Here is a 22,403-nt window from a genome sequence, read left to right on the forward strand (position 1 = left end):
GTGGGTGTGTCAGTGTTAGCCAGTGGATTACAGAGACTATTGATCGGTCCTCTGATCTCTGATAGGGCCTCTCAGGAACAGCAGAGCAAAATGAGCTCCGGGGCCCTCTTAAACCAGGCAGAGAGGGAGGGTCCATTTTTAAGGGCCCTGATTTAAAAGTTCTCTCTTGCGCTTTCTTTCGTTCTAACCCTCTCCTTCTATCTGTCCCTCGTCCATTCTCTCCAAATATCTTTCTCTTGATTAACCCACTGTCCCTCTTTCACCCCTCTCCCTCTGTTTTTTTCTCTCGCTCTCTCAATTGAAATTTAAGGGGCTTTATTGGCATGGGAAACATATGTTTATTTTTGTTTACAGTAAACATTACAATCACAAAAGTTCCAAAAGAATAAAGACATTTCAAATGTCATATTATGTCTATATATACAGTGTTGTAACAATATGCAAATAGTTAAGGTACAAAAGGGAAAATAAATCAACATAAATATAGGTTGTATTTAGAATGGTGTTTGTTCTTCAGATCACAAATCAGATCACAAATCTTGCTGCTGAATTGCACACTGTGGTATTTCGCCCAATAGATATGTGAGTTTATCGAAATTGGATTTGTTTTGGAATTCTTTGTGGGTCTGTGTAATCTGAGGGAAATGTGTGTGTGTGTTTCTCTCTGTCTCTCTCGCTCTGTCTCTCTCGCTCTGTCTCTCTCTGTCTCTCTCGCTCTGTCTCTCTCGCTCTGTCTCTCTCGCTCTGTCTCTCTCTCGCTCTGTCTCTCTCGCTCTGTCTCTGTCTCTGTCTCTGCTCTGTCTGTGTCTCTGTCTGTGTCTCTGTCTGTGTCTCTGTCTGTCTCGTGTGTGTAAGTGGCTGTGTGGGGTGTGACTGACCTTGTCTCCTGTCTTTTGTGCTGTAACGATGTATTGATGAATTGAAGCTTTCACATTTGGAACAAAGGATACTTTATTTCACAATCAGCATTTCCTCCTCCCCCTCCAAAGTAGAGACGGATTTCCAACTTCCAACCTCACTGAAGGGAATGGGGATGTTTCAGTAATGGGAAAAGAGAGAGCGGACATGGAATGATTATTAGTTGCACAACTTCTTGGCGGTGGTTCCTTGGCGTTGACCGTTTAGAAGCACCACAACCTTTGACCTTTTGCATCAGGACCCCAAACATGGAGTCACACAGCTGTCCGAGGACGTGCTGGTGACATGGTTTATATCTCTACTAGAGGTCGACCGATTAATCGGAATGGCCGATTTAATTAGGGCCGATTTCAAGTTTTCATAACAATCGGAAATCTGTATTTTTGGACACCGATTTGGCAGATTTATTAATTTTATTTTTTACACCTTTGTTTAACTAGGCAAGTCAGTTAAGAATACATTCTTATTTTCAATGACGGCCTAGGAACGGTGGGTTAACTGCCTTGTTCAGGGGCAGAACGACAGATTTTTACCTTGTCAGCTCGGGGATTCAATCTTGCAATCTTACGGTTAACTAGTCCAACGTTCTAACCCACCTGCCTTACATTGCACTCCACGAGGAGCCTGCCTGTTACGCGAATGCAGTAAGAAGCCAAGGTAAGTTGCGAGCTAGCATTAAACTTATCTTATAAAAAAACAATCAATCAATCAATCATAATCACTAGTTAACTACACATGGCTTTTGATATTACTAGTTTATCTAGCGTGTACGGCGTTGCATATAATCGATGCGGTGCGCATTCGCAAAAAAGGACTGTCGTTGCTCCAACGTGTACCTAACCATGAACATCAATGCCTTTCTTAAAATCAATACACAAGTATATATTTTTAAACCTGCATATTTAGTTAATATTGCCTGCTAACATGAATTTATTTTAACTGGGGAAAATGTGTCACTTCTCTTGCAACAGAGTCAGGGTATATGCAGCAGTTTGGGCTGCCTGGCTCGTAGCGAACTGTGTGAAGACTATTTCTTCCTAACAAAGACAGCCAACTTCGCCAAACGGGGGATGATTTAACAAAAGCGCATTTGCGAAAAAAAGCACAATCGTTGCTCGACTGTACCTAACCATAAACATCAATGCCTTTCTTAAAATCAATACACAGAAGTATATATTTTTAAACCTGCATATTTAACAAAAAGAAATCCAGGTTAGCAGGCAATATTAACCAGGTGAAATTGTGTCACTTCTCTTGCGTTCATTGCACGCAGAGTCAGGGTATATGCAACAGTTTGGGCCGCCTGGCTCGTTGCGAACTAATTTGCCAGAATTTTACGTAATTATGACATAACATTGAAGGTTGTGCAATGTAACAGGAATATTTAGACTTATGGATGCCACCCGTTAGATAAGATACGGAACGGTTCCGTATTTCACTGAAAGAATAAACTTTTTGTTTTCGAGATGATAGTTTCCGGATTCGACTATATTAATGACCTAAGGCTCGTATTTCTGTGTGTTATTATGTTATAATTAAGTCTATGATTTGATAGAGCAGTCTGACTGAGCGATGGTAGGCACCAGCAGGCTCGTAAGCATTCATTCAAACAMCACTMTCGTGCGTTTTGCCAGRAGCTCMTCGCWYTGCTWCAAGCATTGCGCMGTTTATGACTTCAAGCCTATCAACTCCCGAGATTAGGCTGGTGTAACCGATGTGAAATGGCTAGCTAGTTAGCGGGGTGCGCGCTAATAGCGTTTCAAACGTCACTCGCTCTGAGACTTGGAGTAGTTGTTCCCCTTGCTCTGCATGGGTAATGCTGCTTCGAGGGTGGCTGTTGTCGATGTGTTCCTGGTTCGAGCCCAGGTAGGAGCGAGGAGAGGGACGGAAGCTATACTGTTACACTGGCAATACTAAAGTGCCTATAAGAACATCCAATAGTCAAAGGTATATGAAATACAAATCGTATAGAGAGAAATAGTCCTATAATTCCTATAATAACTCCAACCTAAAACTTCTTACTCATGTTAAAAGGAACCACCAGCTTTCATATGTTCTCATGTTCTGAACAAGGAACTTAAGCATGAGCTTTTTTACATGGCACATATTGCACTTTTACTTTCTTCTCCACCACTTTGTTTTTGCATTATTTAAACCAAATTGCACATGTTTCATTATTTATTTGAGGCTAAATAGATTTTATTGATGTATTATATTAAGTTAAAATCGTCCGATTAATCAGTATCGGCTTTTTTCTGGCCTCCAATAATCGGTATCGGCTTTGACAAATCATAATCGGTCGACCTCTAATCTCTACCGCTTCTCCTCTCTTCTCCTCACGTCCTGTATCACGTCAAGTCCTCCTCTCCTGGTAATTTTCACATTTGTTTATTTTCTCTTCTGCCCCAGTTCTCTCTTCCAACCTTTTCTCCTCCTAACTTATGTCCCCCTATCCCCCCGCCTCTCCTCCTCTCCCGCCTGCGTCTACCAGGGCAAGAACAGAATGTCCATCCATTTCTCATCCAAGAGATTAGAACACTAACAAAGTCGGTCTCAAATGACACCCTGTTCCTTATACAGTACACTGATTTGGACCAGGGCCAATTGGGCTGGGTCAACCAATAGGGCTGAGTCAACCAATAGGGCTGGGTCAAAAGTAGTGCTCTATACAGTACCAGTCAAAAGTTTGGACATTCAAGGGTTTTTATTTTTACTATTTTCTACATTGTAGAATAATAGTGAAGACATCAAATCTATGAAATAACACACATGGAGTCATGTAGTAGCCAGAAAAGTGTTAAACAAATCCAAATATGTTTATATTTGAGATTCTTCAAAGTAGCCACCCTTTGCCTTGATGTCAGCTTTTTCACACTCTTGGCATTCTCTCAACCAGCTTCATGAGGTTGACTACAGTCATCCAAGCAAAAAGAAGGCCCAATACAGTGCCTTCATAAAGTATTCACACACCTTGACTATTTACACATTTTGTGGTGTCATTTTTTGTCAACGATCTACACAAAATACTCTAATGTCAAAAATGCGAACATTTGTAAAAAGCTTCATGAGGTAGTCACCTGGAATGCATTTCAATTAACAGGTGTGCCTTGTTAATTTGTGGAAATTCTTTCCTTAATGCGTTTGAGCCATTCACAGGTGTTGTGACAAGGTAAGGGTTGTATACAAAAGATAGCCCTATTTGGTAAAATACCAAGTCTTTATTATGGCAAGAACAGCTCAGATAAGCAAAGAGAAACGACAGTCCATCATTACTTTAAGACATGAAGGTCAGTCAATCCGGAACATTTCAAGAACTTTGAAAGTTTCTTCAAGTGCAGTCACACAAACCATCAAGCGCTATGATGAACTTGACTCTCATGAGGACCGCCACAGGAATGGAAAACCCAAAGTTAACTCTGCTGCAGAGGATAAGTTCATAAAAATAACTGCACCTCAGATTGCACCCCAAATAATTGCTCCACAGAGTTCAAGTAACAAACACATCTCAACATCAACTGTTCAGAGGAGACTGCGTGAATCAGGCCTTCATGGTCGAATTCCTTCAAAGAAACCACTACTAAAGGACACCAATAAGAAGAAGACACTTATTTGGGATAAGAAACACGAGCAATGGACATTAGACCGGTGGAAATCTGTCCTTAAGTCTGAGTCCAAATTTGAGATTTTTGGTTCCAACAGCCGGGTCTTTGTGATATGCAGAGTAGGTGAACAGATGTTCTCCGCATGTGTGGTTCCCACCGTGAAGCATGGAGGAGGAGGTGTTATTGTGTGGGGGTGCTTGGCTCGTGACACAGTCAGTGATTTATTTAGAATTCAAGGCACACTTAATCAGCATGGCTACCACAGCATTCTGCAGCGATACGCCATCCCATCTGATTTGCACTTAGTGGACTATAATTTGTTTTTCACCAGGACAATGACCAAACACACCTCCAGGCTGTGTAAGGGCTATTTGACCAAGAAGGAGAGTGATGGAGTGCTGCATCAGATAACCTTGACTAGTATTCTACAATCTAGAAAATAGTAAAAATAAAGAAAAACCCTTGAATGAGTAGGTGTGTCCAAACTTTTGACTGGTACTGTATATTGAATAGAGTGCCATTTGGGACGCATCCAACCTCTCCGGTCCAGTCAGCTCCAGTACTTTACATCTGTCCACTCTAACATGTTCACTTCCTCTCTGATTAAACCATGCTGATGCACTATTAAGAACCTGACTGAGGTAAAGGCTTTGTAATGCAGATGCTCTTATCGATCTTGTGAGGGTGATTGATGTCTATTGAGCCTATAGAGCTTGTCAAGGGGCTTGATTAAAGGTTTATGTATATAAAGCTATTCAGGACACACTTAGGGGAGAGCTCTGAGAGTTGGTCGCTCTCGCTCTCTTTTTGCATCTTTCCTTCTCTCCCTTCTGTTTCTCTCTCGCTCTCTTTCTCTGTTTCTTTCCTTTCTCGCTATTCTTTCTCTCCTTTCTCTCTCTCTTCGCTCTCTTTTCTCTCGCTTGCTTTCCTCTCTTCTCTTTCTCTCTCTCTCTCTCGATCCCGTCCCTGACCCAGTGTTGTGGTCCTGTCATTGTTATTAGTGGTTTAAGCAGCAAATGACCGATCTGCATGAAACTTTATACTTTTGTATACATAGTGTATGTGGACACCCCTTCAAATGAGTGGATTCAGTTATTTCAGCCACACCCGTTGTTGACAGGTGTATAAAATCGAGCACACAGCCATGCAATCTCCATAGACAAACATTGGCAGTACAATGGCCTTACTGAAGAATTCATTGACTTTAAACATGCCACCTTTCCAACAAGTCCGTTCGTCAACTTTCTGCCCTGCTAGAGCTGCCTCAGTCATCTGTAAGTGCTGTTATTGTGAATTGGAAACGTCTAGGAGCAACAACGGCTCAGCCGCGAAGTGGTAGGCCACACTAGCTCACAGAATGGTACCGGCGAGTGCTGAAGCGCGTAGCGCTTAAAAATCGTCTGTCCTTGGTTGCAACACTCACTACCGAGTTCCAAACTGCCTCTGGAAGCAACGTCAGCACAAGAACTGTTCGTCAGGAGCTTCATGAAATGGGTTTCCGTTGCATAGCAGCCGCACACAATCCTAAGATCACCATGCTTAATGCAAAGCGTCTGGAGCAAAAAAATTGAAAATGACGCCGACAGAGAGGGCTGCCGTGCTTCTAGTTCTTAGGAAACTTTCCAGTATTTCGTTTTTTTATGTATTATTTCTTAAATTATTAGCCCAGAATTTTTTTAGTAGCCCAGCTGAAAAGGACTATTGGATATCAGAGCGGCAGTAACTCACCAGCACTACCAGCATTACGACCAGAAATATGACTTTCCCGAATCGGATCCTTTGTTGCCCTGGTGTGCACCTCCAGGGCAATTGAACTGAATCCAGAGGCCGACCCAAAACACTGCCGGCGGAGGAGAGGTACTCGGAGTGGTCTTCTAGTTCGACTTAGGAGGCGCGCACATCACCCACCGCTTCCAAGTATATTACTCGCTAATGTCCTGTCTATGGATAATAAAGTTGACGAGCTTAGGGCGAGGATTGTTTTCAGAGAGACATCAGGGATTGTAACATACTCTGTTTCACAGAAACATGGCTCTTACAGGATATACTGTCAGAGTCCGTCCAGCCAGTTGGGTTCTCCGTTCATCGCGCAGACAGGAATAAATATCTCTCCGAGAAGAAGGGCAGGGGAGCATGTTTCATGATTAACGACTCATGGTGCGATTGGGATAACATGCAGGATCTCAAGTCCTTTTGTTCACCCGACCTAGAATACCACACAATTAAATGCTGGCTGTATCATCTCCAAGAAAATAATTTTCGGTTATAGTCACAGCCCTCAAAGAACTTCACTAGACTTTATGCAAACTGGAAACCACAGGACTCATTTATTGTATCTGGGGATTTTTACAAAGCAAATTGTAGAAAAAGGCTGCCGAAGTTCTATCAGGACATTGACTGTAGTACGCGCGCTGCTAAAACACTTGACCACTGCTACTCCAACTTCTGGGATGCCTACAAGGCCCTCCCTTTGGCAAATCTGATCATGACTCCATTTTGCTCCTCCCTTCCTATAGGCAGAAGCTAAGGACTATTCAATGCTTATCTGACCAATCGGAATCCACACTTCAAGACTGTTTTGATCACACGGACTGGGATATGTTCCGGGTAGCCTCTAAGAATAGCATTGACGAATATACTGATACGGTGACTGAGTTTATCAGGAAGTGTGTAGGAGATGTTGTACCCACTGTACTATTAAAACCTACCCTAACCAGCAACAGTGGATAGATGGCAGCATTCGTGCAAAACTGAGAGAGCGAACCACTGCAGTTTAACCATGGCAAGGTGACTGGGAATATGGCAGAATATTAACAGTGTAGTTAATCCCCTTTGTAAGGCAATCAAACAGGCAAAACGTCAGTATAGAGACAAAGTGGAGTCGCAATTCAATGGCTCAGACACTAGACGTATGTGGCACGGTCTACAGACAATCACAGACTTTAAAAGGAAAACCAGCCACGTCACGGACACCAACGTCTTGCTTTCAAACAAGCTAAACACTGTCTTCGCCCGCTTTGAGGATAACACAGTGCCACCGACGTGGCCCGCTACCAAGGACTGTGGGCTCTTCTTCTTCGTGGCCGATGTGAGTAAGACATTTAAGAGTGTTAACCTTTGAAAGGCTGTCGGCCCAGATGGCATCCCTAGCCTCGTCCTCAGAGCATGTGCAGGCCAGCTGGCTAGTGTGTTTACGGACATATTCAATCTCTCGCTATCAAAGTCTGCTATCCCCACATGCTTCAAGATGTCCACCCTTGTTCCTGTACCCAAGAAAGCAAAGGTAACTGAACTAAATGGCTATTGCCCCGTAGCACTCACTTCTGTCATCATGAAGTGCTTTGAGAGACTAGTCAAGGATCATATCACCTCTACCTTACCTGACACCCTAGACCCACTTCAATTTGCTTAACGCCCCAATAGATCCACAGATGATGCAATCATCATCGCACTGCACACGGCCCTATCCTATCTGTACAAGAGGAATACCTATGTAAGAATGCTGTTCATTGACTACAGCTCAGCATTCAACACCATAGTACCCTCCAAGCTCATCATTAAGCTCGAGGCCATGGGTCTGAACCCCGCCGTGTGCAACTGGGTCCTGGACTTCCTGACAGGCCACCCCCAGGTGGTGAAGGTAGGAAACAACACCTCCGCTTCGCTGATCCTCAACACTGGGACCCCACAAGGGTCCGTGCTCAGCCCCCTCCTGTACTCCCTGTTCACCCTTGACTGCGTGGCCACGCACGCCTCAAACTCAATCATCAAGTTTGCCAACAATGACGAGACAGCCTACAGGGAGGTGAGGGCTCAGAGTGTGGTGCCAGGAAAATAACCTCTTACTCAACATCAACAAAACAAAGGAGATGATCGTGGACTTCAGGAAACTGCAGAGGGAGCAACACCCTATCCACATTGACTGGAACGCAGTGGAGAAGGTGGAAAGTTTCAAGGTCCTCGGCATACACATCACTGACAAACTGAAATGGTCCACCCACACAGACAATGTGTGGTGAAGAAGGCACAACAGTGCCTCTTCAACCTCAGGAGGCTGAAGAAATTTGTCTTGGTACCTAAAACCCTCACAAACCTTTACAGATGCACAATTGAGAGCATCCTGTCGGGCTGTATCACTGCCTGGTACGGCAACTGCACCGCCCGCAACCGTAGGGCTCTCCATTGGGTGGTGCCTCCTTCCCAACGCATCACGGGGGGCAAACTAGCTGGGACTGAGAAACTGAAAAACAGCTTCTATCTCAAGGCCATCAGACTGTTAAATAGAATTATATTATATTATATTAATACATTTTGCATCACTGGCACATTAGAGGCTGCTGCCTATATACATAGACTTGAAATCACTGGCCACTTTAATAAATCGAACACTAGTCACTTTAATAATGTTTACATATTTTCCATTACTCATCTCATGTGTATATACTGTATTCTATTCTTTTCTACCGTGTCTTGCCGCCCTGACATTGCTCGTCCAAATATTTATATATTTAATTCCTTCCCTTTACTTAGATTTGTGTATGTTGTGAAAGATATTACTTGTTTGATATTACTGCACTGTTGGCACTAGAAACACAAGCATTTCGCTACACCCGCAATAACATCTGCTAAACATGTGTATGTGGCCAATAACATTTTACTTGATTTGAGCACTTGAAATGCTTTCTCTGGGGGTGAGGAATCATGCGTCACTATCTAGCAGTCCAATGGACAAATCTGGGTTTCGTGGATGCCAGGAGAACGCTACCTGCTCGAAGGCATAGTGCCAACTAATGTTTGGTGGAAGAGGAATAATGGTCTGGGCAGTTTTTCATTGTTTCATTGTTCGGGCTAGGCCCCTTAGTTCCGGTGAAGGGAAATGTTAACGCTACAGCTTACAATGACATTCTAGACATTTCTGTGCTTCCAACATTGTGGCAACAGTTTGGGGAAGGCCTTTTCCTTTTTCAGCATGACAATGCACCCTTGCACAAAGCGAGGTCCAACCAGAAATGGTTTGTCGAGATTGGTCTGGAAGAACTTGACTGGCCTGCACAAAGCCCTGACCTCAACCCCATCGAACACCTTTGGGATTAATTTGAACGTCGACTACGAGCCAGGCCTAATCGCCCCAACATCAGTGTCCGACCTCACTAATGCTCTCGTGGCTGAATGGAAGCAAGTCCCTGCAGCAATGTTCCAACATCTTGTGGAAAGCCTTCCCAGAAGAGTGGAGGCTGTTATAGCAGCAAAGGGGAAACCAACTCCATATTAATGCCCATGATTTTGGAATGAGATTTTCGACAAGCAGGTGTTCACATACTTTTGGTCATGTAGTGTATATAGCATCTATGGACCAAGGTCTCGCAATGGATTTTTTTCCAGGCTAGCATTTCAAACAACATGGCCACTACTGACCAATAAACATTCACATGGGCTTGATCTGGCACATAAATACTTAGAAATCACACACGGATATTCACATCGTAACAAAATGTGATACAAATGTTCCAATCACTGTCAAGCCTCATTCAGATCGACCACACGGTTGCTCTATTATGGGCACATATTTATATAACTTTATCTGTTTGACCCAGAGTCATGGAATTTGGCATACATGTTCAGGGATATAAGTCTAGGTAACCTGTTGAGTATGGTTTTGTTTGGCCACATGGGGGTGCTGTTGGACAGGACAAATCATTAATGCAAGCTCATTGGCTTATAGCAGCCATATTGTTTGAGCTAAATATTGTGTTTGAAGACACGCGTCCGTAGATGCTACATACCAAATTTGGTGCCGATCGGTCCAGAGGTTCTGGAGAATAAAACATTTAAAGTAGTCAACATCATTAAAAATGGTCCAAAATACATCAAAAGGTTAATCTGTTTGATTTTGAGTTTTGATATTTAGCAAGCGTGGTAAGGAGTACAGAAGTACAGTAGCTCATCCTAGAGCAATGTGTCCAATTTGTCCTGATGGTTTCGCTGTGGAGCCATAGCGTGAACCCCGCCATGGCTGCTTGCAGCTACTGTATACAGTGCTTTCGGAAAGTATACAGACCCCTTCACTTTTTCCACATTTTGTTACGTTACAGCCTTATTCCAAAATTGATTAAATTGTTTTTTCCCCCTCATCAATCTATACACAATAGCCCATAATGACAAAGCAAAAACAGGTTTTTAGAAATGTTTGCAAATGTATCAAATATTTCGAACTGAAATATCACATTTCCATAAGTATTCAGACCCTTTACTCAGTACTTTGTTGAAGCACCTTTGGCAGTGATTACAGCCTCGTCTTCTGGGTATGGCGCTACAAGCTTGGCACACCTGTATTCGGGGAGTTTCTCCTATTCTTCTCTGCAGATCCTCTCAAGCTCTAAGGTTTGATGGAGAACGTCGCTACACAGTGATTTTCAGGTCTCTCCAGAGATGTTTGATCAAGTCCGGGCTCTGGCTGGGCCACTCAAGGACATTCCCAAAAGCCACTCCTGTGTTGTCTTGGCTGTGTTCTTAGGGTCGTTGTCCTGTTGGAAGGTGAACCTTCACACTAGTCTGAGCTCTTGAGCAGGTTTTCATCTAGGATCTCTCTGTTCTTTGCTCTGTTCATCTTTCCCTCGATCCTCACTATTCTCCGAGTCCCTGCCGCTGAAAAACATCCCCACAGAATGATGCCGCCACCTCCATGCTTCACTGTCAGGGTGGTATTGGCCAGGTGATGAGTGGCGCCTGGTTTCCTCCGGACGTGACACTTGGCATTCAGGCCAAAGAGTTCAATCTTGGTTTCATCAGACCACATAATCTTGTTTCTCATGGTCTGAGAGTCCTTTAGGTGCCTTTTGGCAAACTCCAAGTGGGCTGTCATGTGCCTTTTACTGAGGAGTGGCTTCCGTCTGGCTACTCTACCATAAAGGACTGATTGGTGGAGTGCTGCAGAGATGGTGGTCCTTCTGGAAGCTTTTCCCATCTCCACAAAGGAACTCTGGAGCTCGGGTTCTTGGTCAACTCTCTGACCAAGGCCCTTCTCCCCCGATTGCTCAGTTTGGCTGGGTGGCCAGCTCTAGGAAGAGTTGGTGGTTCCTAACTTCTTCCAGTTAAGAATGATGGAGGCCACTGTGTTCTTGGGAACCTCCAATGCTGCAGAATTGTTTTGATAACATTCCCCATATCTGTGCCTCAACACAATTCTGTCTCGGAGCTCTACGGACAAGGCTTGGTTTTTGCTCTGACCTGCACTGTCTACTGTGGGACCTTATATAGACAGGTGTGTACCTTTCCAAATCATGTCCAATCAATTGAATTTACCACAGGTGGACGCCAATCAAGTTGTAGAAACACCTCAAGGATGGTCAATGGAAACAGGATGCACCTGATTTCATTTTCGAGACTCTTGACAAAGGTTCTGAATACTTATGTAAATAAGGTATTTCTGTTTAAATTTCTTTCATAAATGTGCCAATTTTTTTTTTTTGCTTTGTCATTGTGAATTATTGTGTGTAGTAGAAAAAAAAGTATCAATTTTAGAATAAGGCTGTAACAAAAATGTGGAAAACGTGAAGGGGTCTGAATACTTTCTGAGTGCACTGTATTTCTCCCTGATTCCCTGCACACAAGCCCTAAGCTGCTTACACTTCCTTATTTACGACCAGCCAATCACAGGGCCTGGAACCTTCTCCATGGCAATGGAATGTCACTGCATTCTAGAGGGGCATTGTTGTGGGATCTGGAGTGGGATTTAATGAATGCAGGTCTCCGTTGCTCCTTCTCTGAATGGATAGATGGAGGGATGGATGGAGGGATGGATGGAGGGATAAAGGGGAAAACGACAGGACTTTTGAAATGATAGAGCCTGTATAATCTATCATGTGATGTGATGTGATGTGAGGTGTGAGAGGACATGAGGGCAGTCTGTTAACTCCCCCAAAATGAAACAGTCTCAAGTAAAGCCTGAAACGTGACACAACGGAAAATATACGCAGTGACGGACATGAATGGAATTAGTCTGAAATACAAACAGACATGGCGTGTTAGTGATTTTCTCCCTCCCTGCCTGTATAGGCCAGTCAGGAAGTCCAAGACTGGCATTTATTGGAAATATGGCTCTAAATGACTCCATGTGTTGCTGCAGTTCTGTGAAAATATCCTGGTCTGCATGCTAAATGGCACAATATTCCCGATAGTGTACTATCTAGGGAACAGGGTGCCATTTGGGACGCACCATCGAGCTCTGATCCTCTTCCTCCACAAAGCCCCTGATAGAACCCAGGCATGCAGAGCGAGAGACTGAGTTGAGGGGCTGGTGTGTGTTGAGTTTAGGCTGTTGACACAGCTGGCTGTGCATGTTTGAAGTTATTCATATTTGGAGGACCTCTGGCCTGCTGGAGTTGTTGTGAGGAAGACTAGCACAAACAGGTTGGAGCTTTGTTTGGCTCTCACTGTCAGTGGGTGTGTGAGTGATGCGGGCGCGCGCACACACATTCGATGATAGGCCTCCACACACACACGCAAGCGCGGACACATTCACTCGCTCACGGGTCTTAACATGCGCATTCACACATACTCACGCAAACACAGTTGACGCGCTTCACACACACTGTTCTTGGTGACGCGCGCGCGCGCGCACACACATCTTGATGACATTAGACACTGTGTTCTTTCACCACGAGGCATGTTTTCCGTGTAAAGAGAGGAGGATAAGGTTGGAGGAGTGAAGACATGTTTGTCGTCATGCTCTCCTGCCTAGTTAGCTGCTGATGGTTATTTCTGACTGCTACAGGAAGGCTCTAGAATGTGGCTACTTTCAATAACCTGCATTTTCTCTCTCGGGTCTCTCTCTCTCCGTCCCTCCTCTCTCTCCCAGCCTCCTCTCCTCCATCACCCTCCCACCTGCCTCAGACATGAAGACCCCAGAGAGTTACATCTCAGCGGAAAGCGAAGGAGAGCGAGGAGGAGAGAAGAACGGAAAGAAGGTGTGTTTCAACGTCGCCGGAGACGAACAGGAGGACTCAGGACACGACACCATCAGCAACAGAGACTCCTACAGGTAATGACCAAGAGAGGGAGGGATGGAGCGAGAGAGTATAGTTGGTAGCCAATTAGCTTGTTGGTGAATAATTTTTCTCCCTCTGTTTTTCTTGTGACTAACAGCAAACATAAAGGCTGCATCCCAAATGGCACCTGTTATGAAGGTCTAGCTCCTTCCTGACCTCTTCGTCTTGACCTCTCCGTTCAGATGGTGACTCAAAATAAATGTATACAAAAGGCAACTACAAACAGGCGTGCCCAAACTAAGGAAAGACCTCATGGCCACCAAACCCACCAGCAGCCTCATGGCTCTCCAAACTGGTACTCTGACTGATCACCTTAATGGGCAGCACCCAACGTGCTTATCAAGCAGGCTCAGCACCTGGACAAGGTTGCTGCTGCCCCCTGGGGGAATGGAGTGTGGTAGTGTCACCGGCATAGTGTGTTTGTCTATGTCCTAACACTAACCCCCCCCCCCCCCATATCATAACACAAACTATTCTCTACTTTTAACCAGGGTCCATAGGGTTTAGGGTGCCATTTGGGATAAGCCAGAAAGATTGACAGTAACCAGTTTTTAGTATTAAGGGCAGTAAAGTCTTTCTACTAGCTGCTGGAAAATGTTTTTCCCTGTGTCTCTCTTCAGTGACTGTAACAGCAACAGGAACTCCATAGCTTTTCACCAGTATCTGTAGCAGCCACTGCAGCTCCTATGTTCACAGTGATGAGATGGACTCAGGTAACCACTACACACACACACACACACACACACAACACACACACACACACACACACACACACACACACACACACACACACACACCACACACACACACACACACACACACACACACACTTTGATGAGATGGACTCAGGTAACTAGTAATGCAGTCACATACACACAGACTCCAGTAAGCAGAACCCTGTAATCCAAGACAACCACACCACAACACACAACACACACACACACACAAACACACAACACACACACCACAGACATAAATGACATAACACACGTGAATGATTTACCGTGGAAGTAGTTGTAATGTTATAAATGTTATACTGCAAATGCCTCACCTGTTCACAGTAGTAACACCATTCACAATTAGGGTTGCAAATCGAGGGTATATTACCGGAAACTTTCAAAGTTTACCAGTAAACTACCAGAATTTTGTTAACTTTCAAGGATTAATGTTATTTATCTAGTGGCCCTTTTGGGTATTCGCACACAACTTTATCTTCCATAATCATGTCAACAAAAGAACAGGCTTGAAATGAACTTCAACCAAGTTTGAACCCAGCTCAATGAACAGAACAGAACGCTCATCCCTTTCTTCCCTCTGTCCACAGTAGTCCTATACAATAACGCCACACATGATACGTACTATTTACTAACCAGCACACAAGTTCAAGGCCTACTTTAGACCGCACAATACTTGTTCCATTTTCCCTATTCAACCACAAGGTATAATAACACACATCTGACTGACAGGACTTGATTATGACCTGGCTACATGATTATAGCGTTGAATCTATTGTGTGTCCCAAATGGCACCCTATTCCCTACACAGTGTACTACTTTTGACCAGAGCCGCATGGCCCCTGGTCGAAAGTCGTGCACTATATAGGGAATAGGGTGCCATTTGGGATGCATGCCATGTGAACGGAAAGCCTGTGGTTTAGTATGATTGGGTATGGCAGGCGTTTGGCTCTGTCAATCCACAGCTGTGTCAACCCTTACAAAAAAACCACATGAAGTGTTCCAAAAACACATGTTTTTACATGATTTCACATGTGAAATTGTGTGTGAATTCATGTGATTTTCCACATGTGAAATCATTTGTTTGTTCTATAAGGGAAAAAAGTCAAATATCGATCCCTGTATCTGTCTGCTGTCTGCCAGAGAGCTATCACACGCGCGCTAACTGATACACACACACACACACACACACTGTCATTGTGGTTTACAGGCCCTCACTTAGCAATTAGCATATAATGGCTATGAATTTAGCATGGAGGTGGTTTTAGCAGGATCTTTACAGCTGTGACCGAGATCTGACAGACAGATGGACACAGACAGGCGATTGGACTGGACACAGGGCTGAGTGTGTGTGTCTGCGTGTGTGTGTCTGTGTGTGTCTGCGTCTAATGCTGACTGATGATTATGAATGTTGTCCTATAGGAGACGAGATGCCTGCCAGTGTATGGATATCTCATGACAAGCAGAAGAAACTACACAGCTTCCTGGAGCATCTCTTCAGCCAGGTGGGTACTGAGCTCTATAACAAATCCCAGTGGGCATCGTCCCATGGCGGTGGTACTGTTAACAGACTCATTACTACTACAGATTATGGACACAAGGGAGAGGTATAACATTTCAAATTGTGAAGTAAATAAAATCAGTGGACATTGGACAATGTTGTATAGTACAATACAATAATACATTTGCCTCCCAAATTGCACCCTATTCCCTATGGACCATGGTCATAAGTAGTACGCTATATAGGGAATATGTTTCCTTTTGGGACGCAGGTTAATTGTACTGTTTGACATCAACCCCACTCGTTGCCTACTGGAATTAGATTTCGTAAATCAAATGAATCTGCCGTTGTTAAGGCTACGTCCTCCTTCCCTGACTTCCTCGAAATCCATATGGGTATGTGATGTTGTTTTGGTTTCTTAGATTTCATCTTTGTGGTTTCCTGGGATATTTAGGTTTTTTCCTTCTGACCTATGACCTCTGTTGATTTACTATCACATGTCTGATGGGCCGGCCCACCCAACCGCTGGTCTACAAACATCAGGGTAGCCTAACCTTGACCCCTAACCTCTCTCACACTCTGGGAAACGGGAGTGTAACGAGTATGATAGCATGGCCCCTTTGACACACACATACACGTGCACACTCTCCCCACCACGCACAAACACTCCTGGGAGACATTTCCACTGTGTTGAAAAAGCCTGTTCAACGTATCTGTCTCCATCCATGGGCAGTAAAAGTACAGAATCGGGTCCGCTGCTGCCTCGGCATTTTCCGCTCCGCTCCTTTCCTTTCCTGCCGTTCGTTTGTTTTATTGTAGGCGAGCTTCCCGGGCTTTGTTTATACACGACAGATGAGATGTGATCTCTTAGCAGGGGTTAGGGGTGCGTGTTTGTGCATGAGCGGCAGAGCTGTTCCAGTTCTTCATGATTTGACGGCAGTTAAATTCATGCAATGGAATTTAATTATGGACACAGTGATTACCCAAACACACACACACACACACACACACACTTCCCTTATCACTTAAGTGCACACCGTAGAAAAGAAGACTGTAGTTTTCATCTTTGAGATATTTCTAGTTGTTGTATTTTTATATTCCTCATAAGAGTGACACTGAGAGATCCAGCATATTGAATATATTACAGAGATCATCAGACATATCGGATACATCAAAAGACCCCCTTCCCCCACCCCAAATAGTATTTTCTCCTCCCATCTCCAATACAAAGACTGTATGTCCAGTACAGGACAAGTGAGTGTAGTCTCTCTAGACAGACTTGTTGCCTCCCACGAAGTTCCAGTGTTTCTGGCTTAACACCTCTGTAGAAGTTCCGGCGTCAGTTGGGTTCGAGCGGACGAGTCGAAAATGGGAAGCGCGTCACCGGAGACATCACTGCTGTATCCACTTGTTGCCTTAGATAAAACATGAGCACAATTCCCGCCCGCATTTTAAGCCCCGCCTACCCAAACTCATGATTTTGTAGGGACAGTTGTCTGTCCGAAGAGGTTGTCTGACCCTCCCCGTGAATTTTTTTCTCCCCCTTTTGAAATGTCTGAGAGAATCCAAAATTCTTCCCAGACCTTGTGCCGTAGCTCCAAACATTGCTCCAAGTGCAGTGTCTGGAAGTGCAGTGTCTGGAAGTGCAGTGTCTGGGAGTGCAGTGTCTGGGAGTGCAGTGTCTGGAAGTGCAGTGTCTGGAAGTGCAGTACAGTGTTTCAGTGCAGTGTTTCCTCTTGCACAAAGAAAGAAAACAATTTCATGACCTTTCATTTCAATCTGTAATCTCCATGATCATCGAACAACGATCGTCTGACTGGGAGGTTAAAGTTCAGTCTGTGTCTGACAAACAGACAGAGTCTGGTTCTGAGTCTTTGTCCCAGACTGTGACAGGAGAAATGACCAGCGGGTCTGTGTTTTCAGCCTTTTTATAACAGGGGCAGAAGTATGGGTAGAGTTTCTCAGTGAAGGTGCAGCCAGTGAAAGTGTACATATGACAAGGAGATATGTCCTCACTTGTAAGCCAGGAGACCTGTCCCCCCGCATCATAAAAGGAGACCTGACCCCCCCTCATAATCCACGAACACCCCCACCTTCTGGGGCTTCTTACTTAGAGAGAGGCGGACAATTGAGCTTGAGATAGCCTGGTACTCATTTCTAGACCTCAGCCCCACAGTCCAGACTCCATTTTCCCAGCTAAATGGAGCTTTACCCATCCTGTCGAGGGACTCTCTGGCCACTCCTAACTGCCACTTTGTCTTATTCCTGACTAGCACCTCATAATAGAATCTCCCTGAGGAGAAGCCCTCTTTGCCAAGGACACAAGTAGCATTACCAAACCTCCCTGGGTAGTCATAAACATTCCTTTTTTTGCTTCCATGCTCCAAAGTTGACCATCCTTAGAGATGGTAAGATTGGGATGTGCTGTTTTAGGGTCTAGGGTCACGTCCACTTCATACTGCTACATACTCTTCAGCTCAGCATCACGCAACGTTTTCAGTTCGCTCATCAGTTTCTCCTGCAGCTGGGACACAGTCTTCTCCATCAGCTCTCTCTGAGACACAGCTCTCTTAATCTCTCCCTCACACACCTGGCTATAGACACTGATCTTAGACCAGTCCTTGGTGGGCAGAAGGCTGCGTAGGGAATGGAAGCTCTGGAGGAAGTGGAGGTGGTCCTCGGTGCACGGCAGCTGCTTCAGCTCAGTGCTTCCTGTCAGTAGCACAGGGATTTTCTGCTCCAGCTCTTTAATGAACCCTTTACCCTGCCTCTCTGCTGCAGTCTGCTTCCCCTCAATCACCTCAATGAGCTGGGCCTGACTTCCCTTAATGAGATCCATTAGATCAGTGAAGACCTGCATCTGCACGCTGTCTCCTATCTCTCTCGCTCCGCGTCTCTCTTGCTGAGCTCTACGGACTCGTTAATCTCCTGAACCTTCTGTTGTCGCTCCTGGATCATCTGCTGCACCTGTGCCTCCGTCTTCCTCCTTCCTCTCCCCATACTCTTCCTCTAGAGGGACAATGTGGTGACTCTTGTGGTCTGCCTCGGTGTAGAACTGGCACAGACACATCTGGTCAGTCCTACAGAACAGCTCCAGGAGTCTGTCGTGCTTCTTGCACATCCTGTCTTCCAGGTTCTGCACGGGGGTCGATCAGCTTGTGTCTCTTTAAGGCTGCGGCTATCTGATGAGGCTGCAGGTGAGTTTCGCGGTAAGAGGTCAGACACACCGGGCAGGATTTCAGAGCCCTGAGCTTTGTCCCAGTGCAGACGTCACAGGCCACTTCTCCTGGCTCAGCAGCTTTTACTTGAACTGCCTGCCTGAACTGAGCAGTCATCTCAGAAATGAAAGTATTGACCAAGAGATCTGGTCTCCGACCAAAATCTGTTTTACGGATTGGAGAATGGCACAGTCCAGTGCTATCGCAGTATCCACTGATGCAAGCCTTGCAGAAGTTGTGACCACATGTAATAGAGACAGGATTTGTGAACACATCCAGACATATAGAGCACACAAACTGCTCCTCTGACAGGAGACTGCTGCAGGTGGCCATATCTAGACGGAGACCATGAAACATGGCATTAGCCGAATGTCAATAAAACTTTATGAATTGACAGATTCAGCTTTAAAGACCCCCACAAGCCTCCTAAAGCACCTCATTTATCATGTGATTTACCTAACAGAAGGCACATTTCAATAGGTGGTGCAGGTGTCCTGATTATGTGGCACAAGTTTGGGGGGGAGGCTGTGATTACACCATTTTTTGTTGTTGTTGTTGTTGCTTTAACCCTAAAAGCGACAACATATTTTTGGCATAAAAGCGCCAACGGTGGTCATTTTTTATCACAAATTGGTATTGATTGCAAAGAGACACTGTCAAGCAGTAACACATGTTTATTTTATTAACCTTTTGTAAGTAAATGGTTTAAATTCCCCAAAATATGCATTTTATTTTTTTTATCACACATTTATCCTTAAATTTGATGTTTCAAAATGTTTTTGTATGTTTTTCACATTTTGAACAGATTTTTTAAAATACATTTTATCCGTAGTCACGAGTTAGGAACATTCGTCTGTTATTAATTCAAAGAGTTGTGTTTATGTGATACTGAGAAATTGCCGATTGAGCTCATCTGTCATACCTGTACGGCCTAAAATGGCCACTAATATGGGCGATAATCTGTAGGCAATATGGGCGCTGGTGCCATCAGACTTTTAGCTCTAAATGTTTAATTCTATGAGCTATCAACTCGGTGCCATTTGCACCTGAAAGATGAGACTCTCAACTTGGTAAAGAGACATTGACTGGAAGTTAAATATATATTTACATTTTTGATTTCTTTGTTCTAGTGGCTGCCACGCCCTCCATGGGTCAAATCTGGAGTGGCTCCATATCTATATATTTTCAATGTACATGCATCTATCTCTGTGCCAAATTTGGTAGACTATCGCAAAGTTAACTTTTGACTCCACATTTTCAGTTTAGTAGACAACAAAATAATTGTTTATTCCTCCATATTAACACAGAAATCATGTATTTAAAAAAATAAATAAAATTGTTGGTACCTACTTCCTTGAAAAAATGTATTCCTTTTTGGCGCTTTTAGGGTTAAGTGTGTACGTTACTGGAGTTATACTTGGGATATCGTTTTTCAATGGAGAAAGTAAAAAATAGCTGGAAAGGGTACCAAGCTCCAACCATGGAGACTTTGTCTAGGTAAATCTTTGTCTCCTCACCTGTGTGTTCTGGTGTTGACTCTTCTGTTTTCTAATTAATAAGAGACCCTGAGGAGACAGTGTTGTTGTGTGCCTCCGGGTCGGATGATGTCTTTTCATTTCAGTAAAATTAAATGATAACATGCCTCTCCTTCCTGTTGTGCTAAACCAGTCCGGATAGTTTTTCCCTTTGATATATTAATTATTTGTATTTTTATTTAACCTTTATTTCACTTGGCAAGTCAGTTAAGAACAAATTCTTATTTACAATGACGGCCTAGTAACAGTGGGTTAACTGCCTTGTTCAGGGGCTGGACAACAGGTTTTTACCTCAGCTCGGGGATTCGATCTAGCAACCTTTCGGTTACTGGCCCAACGCTCTAACCACTAGGCTACCTGCCGCTATGGTACTTCTATTGTCAGGTACATGAAAAACACAGACTAAACAAGCACAACAACCTCAGACCGACTGGACCCACACAATAATACCATACATTCTTGACAGTTCTGGCACGCCATTCAGTGAACACAACATTTCTAACTTCGACGTACATACATTACAAGTCCAAAGTTTGGACACCAGGGTTTTTCTTTATTTTTACTATTTTCTACATTGTCGAATACTAGTGAAGACATCAAAACTATGAAATAACACGTATGGAGCCATGTAGTAACCAAAATAGGGCCAACTTCTGTATACCACCCCTACCTTGAAACAACACAACTGATTGGCTCAAACATGTTAAGAAGGAAAGGCAAAGGGTGCCTACTTTGAATAATCTAAAATCTAAAATATATTTGGATTTGTTTAACACTTTTTTGCTTACTACATGATTCCAAATATGTTATTTCCTAGTTTTGATGTCTTCACTCTTATTCTACAATGTAGAAAGAAAAATAAAATCTGAAAAACCCTTGAATGAGTAGGTGTGTCCAAGCTTTTCACTGGTACTGTAATTACATTTGATTCCATGAATTGAACTGCCAAAAATCATGAAGAAAGAACTGGAACAGCACCATTACGCACACACCCCTAACCCCCTGCTAACAGAACACATCTCATCAGTAGTGTATGTTTCTGTCTCTGTCTCACTGTGTCTCTGTGTCTCTGTGTCTCTGTCTCTCTCTCTTCGTCTGTCTCTCTGTTTCTCTTCAGGTGGAGTCCATCACCAGTCTGCTGAAGGGAGCGGTGGTGGCCAAGGCCTTTGAACAGACCAAGTGTTTCACACCTGGACGAGCACTACAAGGTAAAGACGGAGGGGTTGTCTTTCAGTGTGCACCTTATTAACTTTGTAGTGCACTACTTTTGACGAGGACTGCCCGGTAAAGACGGAGGGTTGTCTCTTACATACAGCTGGGTTATACTGTCAACACTTAGCCTAGAACCAAACAGGCCCAACTCTAGCCTACTGTAACAAGATGGGTTTGGTCGACGGAAGAAATCCAGAAGCAAAAAAGAACACTCTGGGGATGTTTGCCTTTCAATGGGAGGAAAAACTCCATCCTTTCTTCTCCTCCCTCCATTCCATACCTCCATTCCATCCCCTCCCTCTCCACATGCATCCCTTTCTCTGGCATGGTGGTATATAGATTTTTTTCTCCTCCCTTTTCCTGTAAGGGCTGTTTTTGTACGGTTTTGTAGTGTTTTTGTAGTGTTTTTAGCTGGGGTGTAGCTGTGCTTATTAGGGCTTGCTCGGGTGCACAGTAGAGCTTGGAGAAGTAAGATAACATTGGAGAGACTCCAGACCCAGCATCCATCCCTCCCTCCCTCCCTCCATCGCTCCTTCTCTCTAAAGAAAGAAAGAGTTTGAGAGGAAACAGGACCTGCTCAGAAAACACTGCAGCCTCCCTCACAGGGCTGCTACTTCCTGTGTGTGTGTGTGTGTG

General features: G+C 44.2%; 1 protein-coding gene and 1 pseudogene across 1 annotated transcript in view; one reads left to right on the top strand and one right to left on the bottom strand.

The window, feature by feature from the left end:
• prex2 (phosphatidylinositol-3,4,5-trisphosphate-dependent Rac exchange factor 2) overlaps positions 1–22,403 on the top strand; it is a 220,312-nt gene that overhangs the window by 132,376 nt on the left and 65,533 nt on the right. The window contains 5 exon segments of the mRNA XM_070435678.1: positions 13,378–13,560; positions 14,188–14,217; positions 14,219–14,280; positions 15,724–15,806; positions 21,673–21,763. Of these exon segments, the coding sequence (XP_070291779.1) occupies positions 13,378–13,560; positions 14,188–14,217; positions 14,219–14,280; positions 15,724–15,806; positions 21,673–21,763 (449 nt within the window).
• Positions 17,634–19,353, bottom strand: LOC139023164 (E3 ubiquitin-protein ligase TRIM39-like; annotated as a pseudogene).

The sequence above is a fragment of the Salvelinus sp. IW2-2015 genome, linkage group LG27 (genome assembly GCF_002910315.2).
Source record: "Salvelinus sp. IW2-2015 linkage group LG27, ASM291031v2, whole genome shotgun sequence".
Classification (NCBI taxonomy): Eukaryota; Metazoa; Chordata; class Actinopteri; order Salmoniformes; family Salmonidae; genus Salvelinus; species Salvelinus sp. IW2-2015.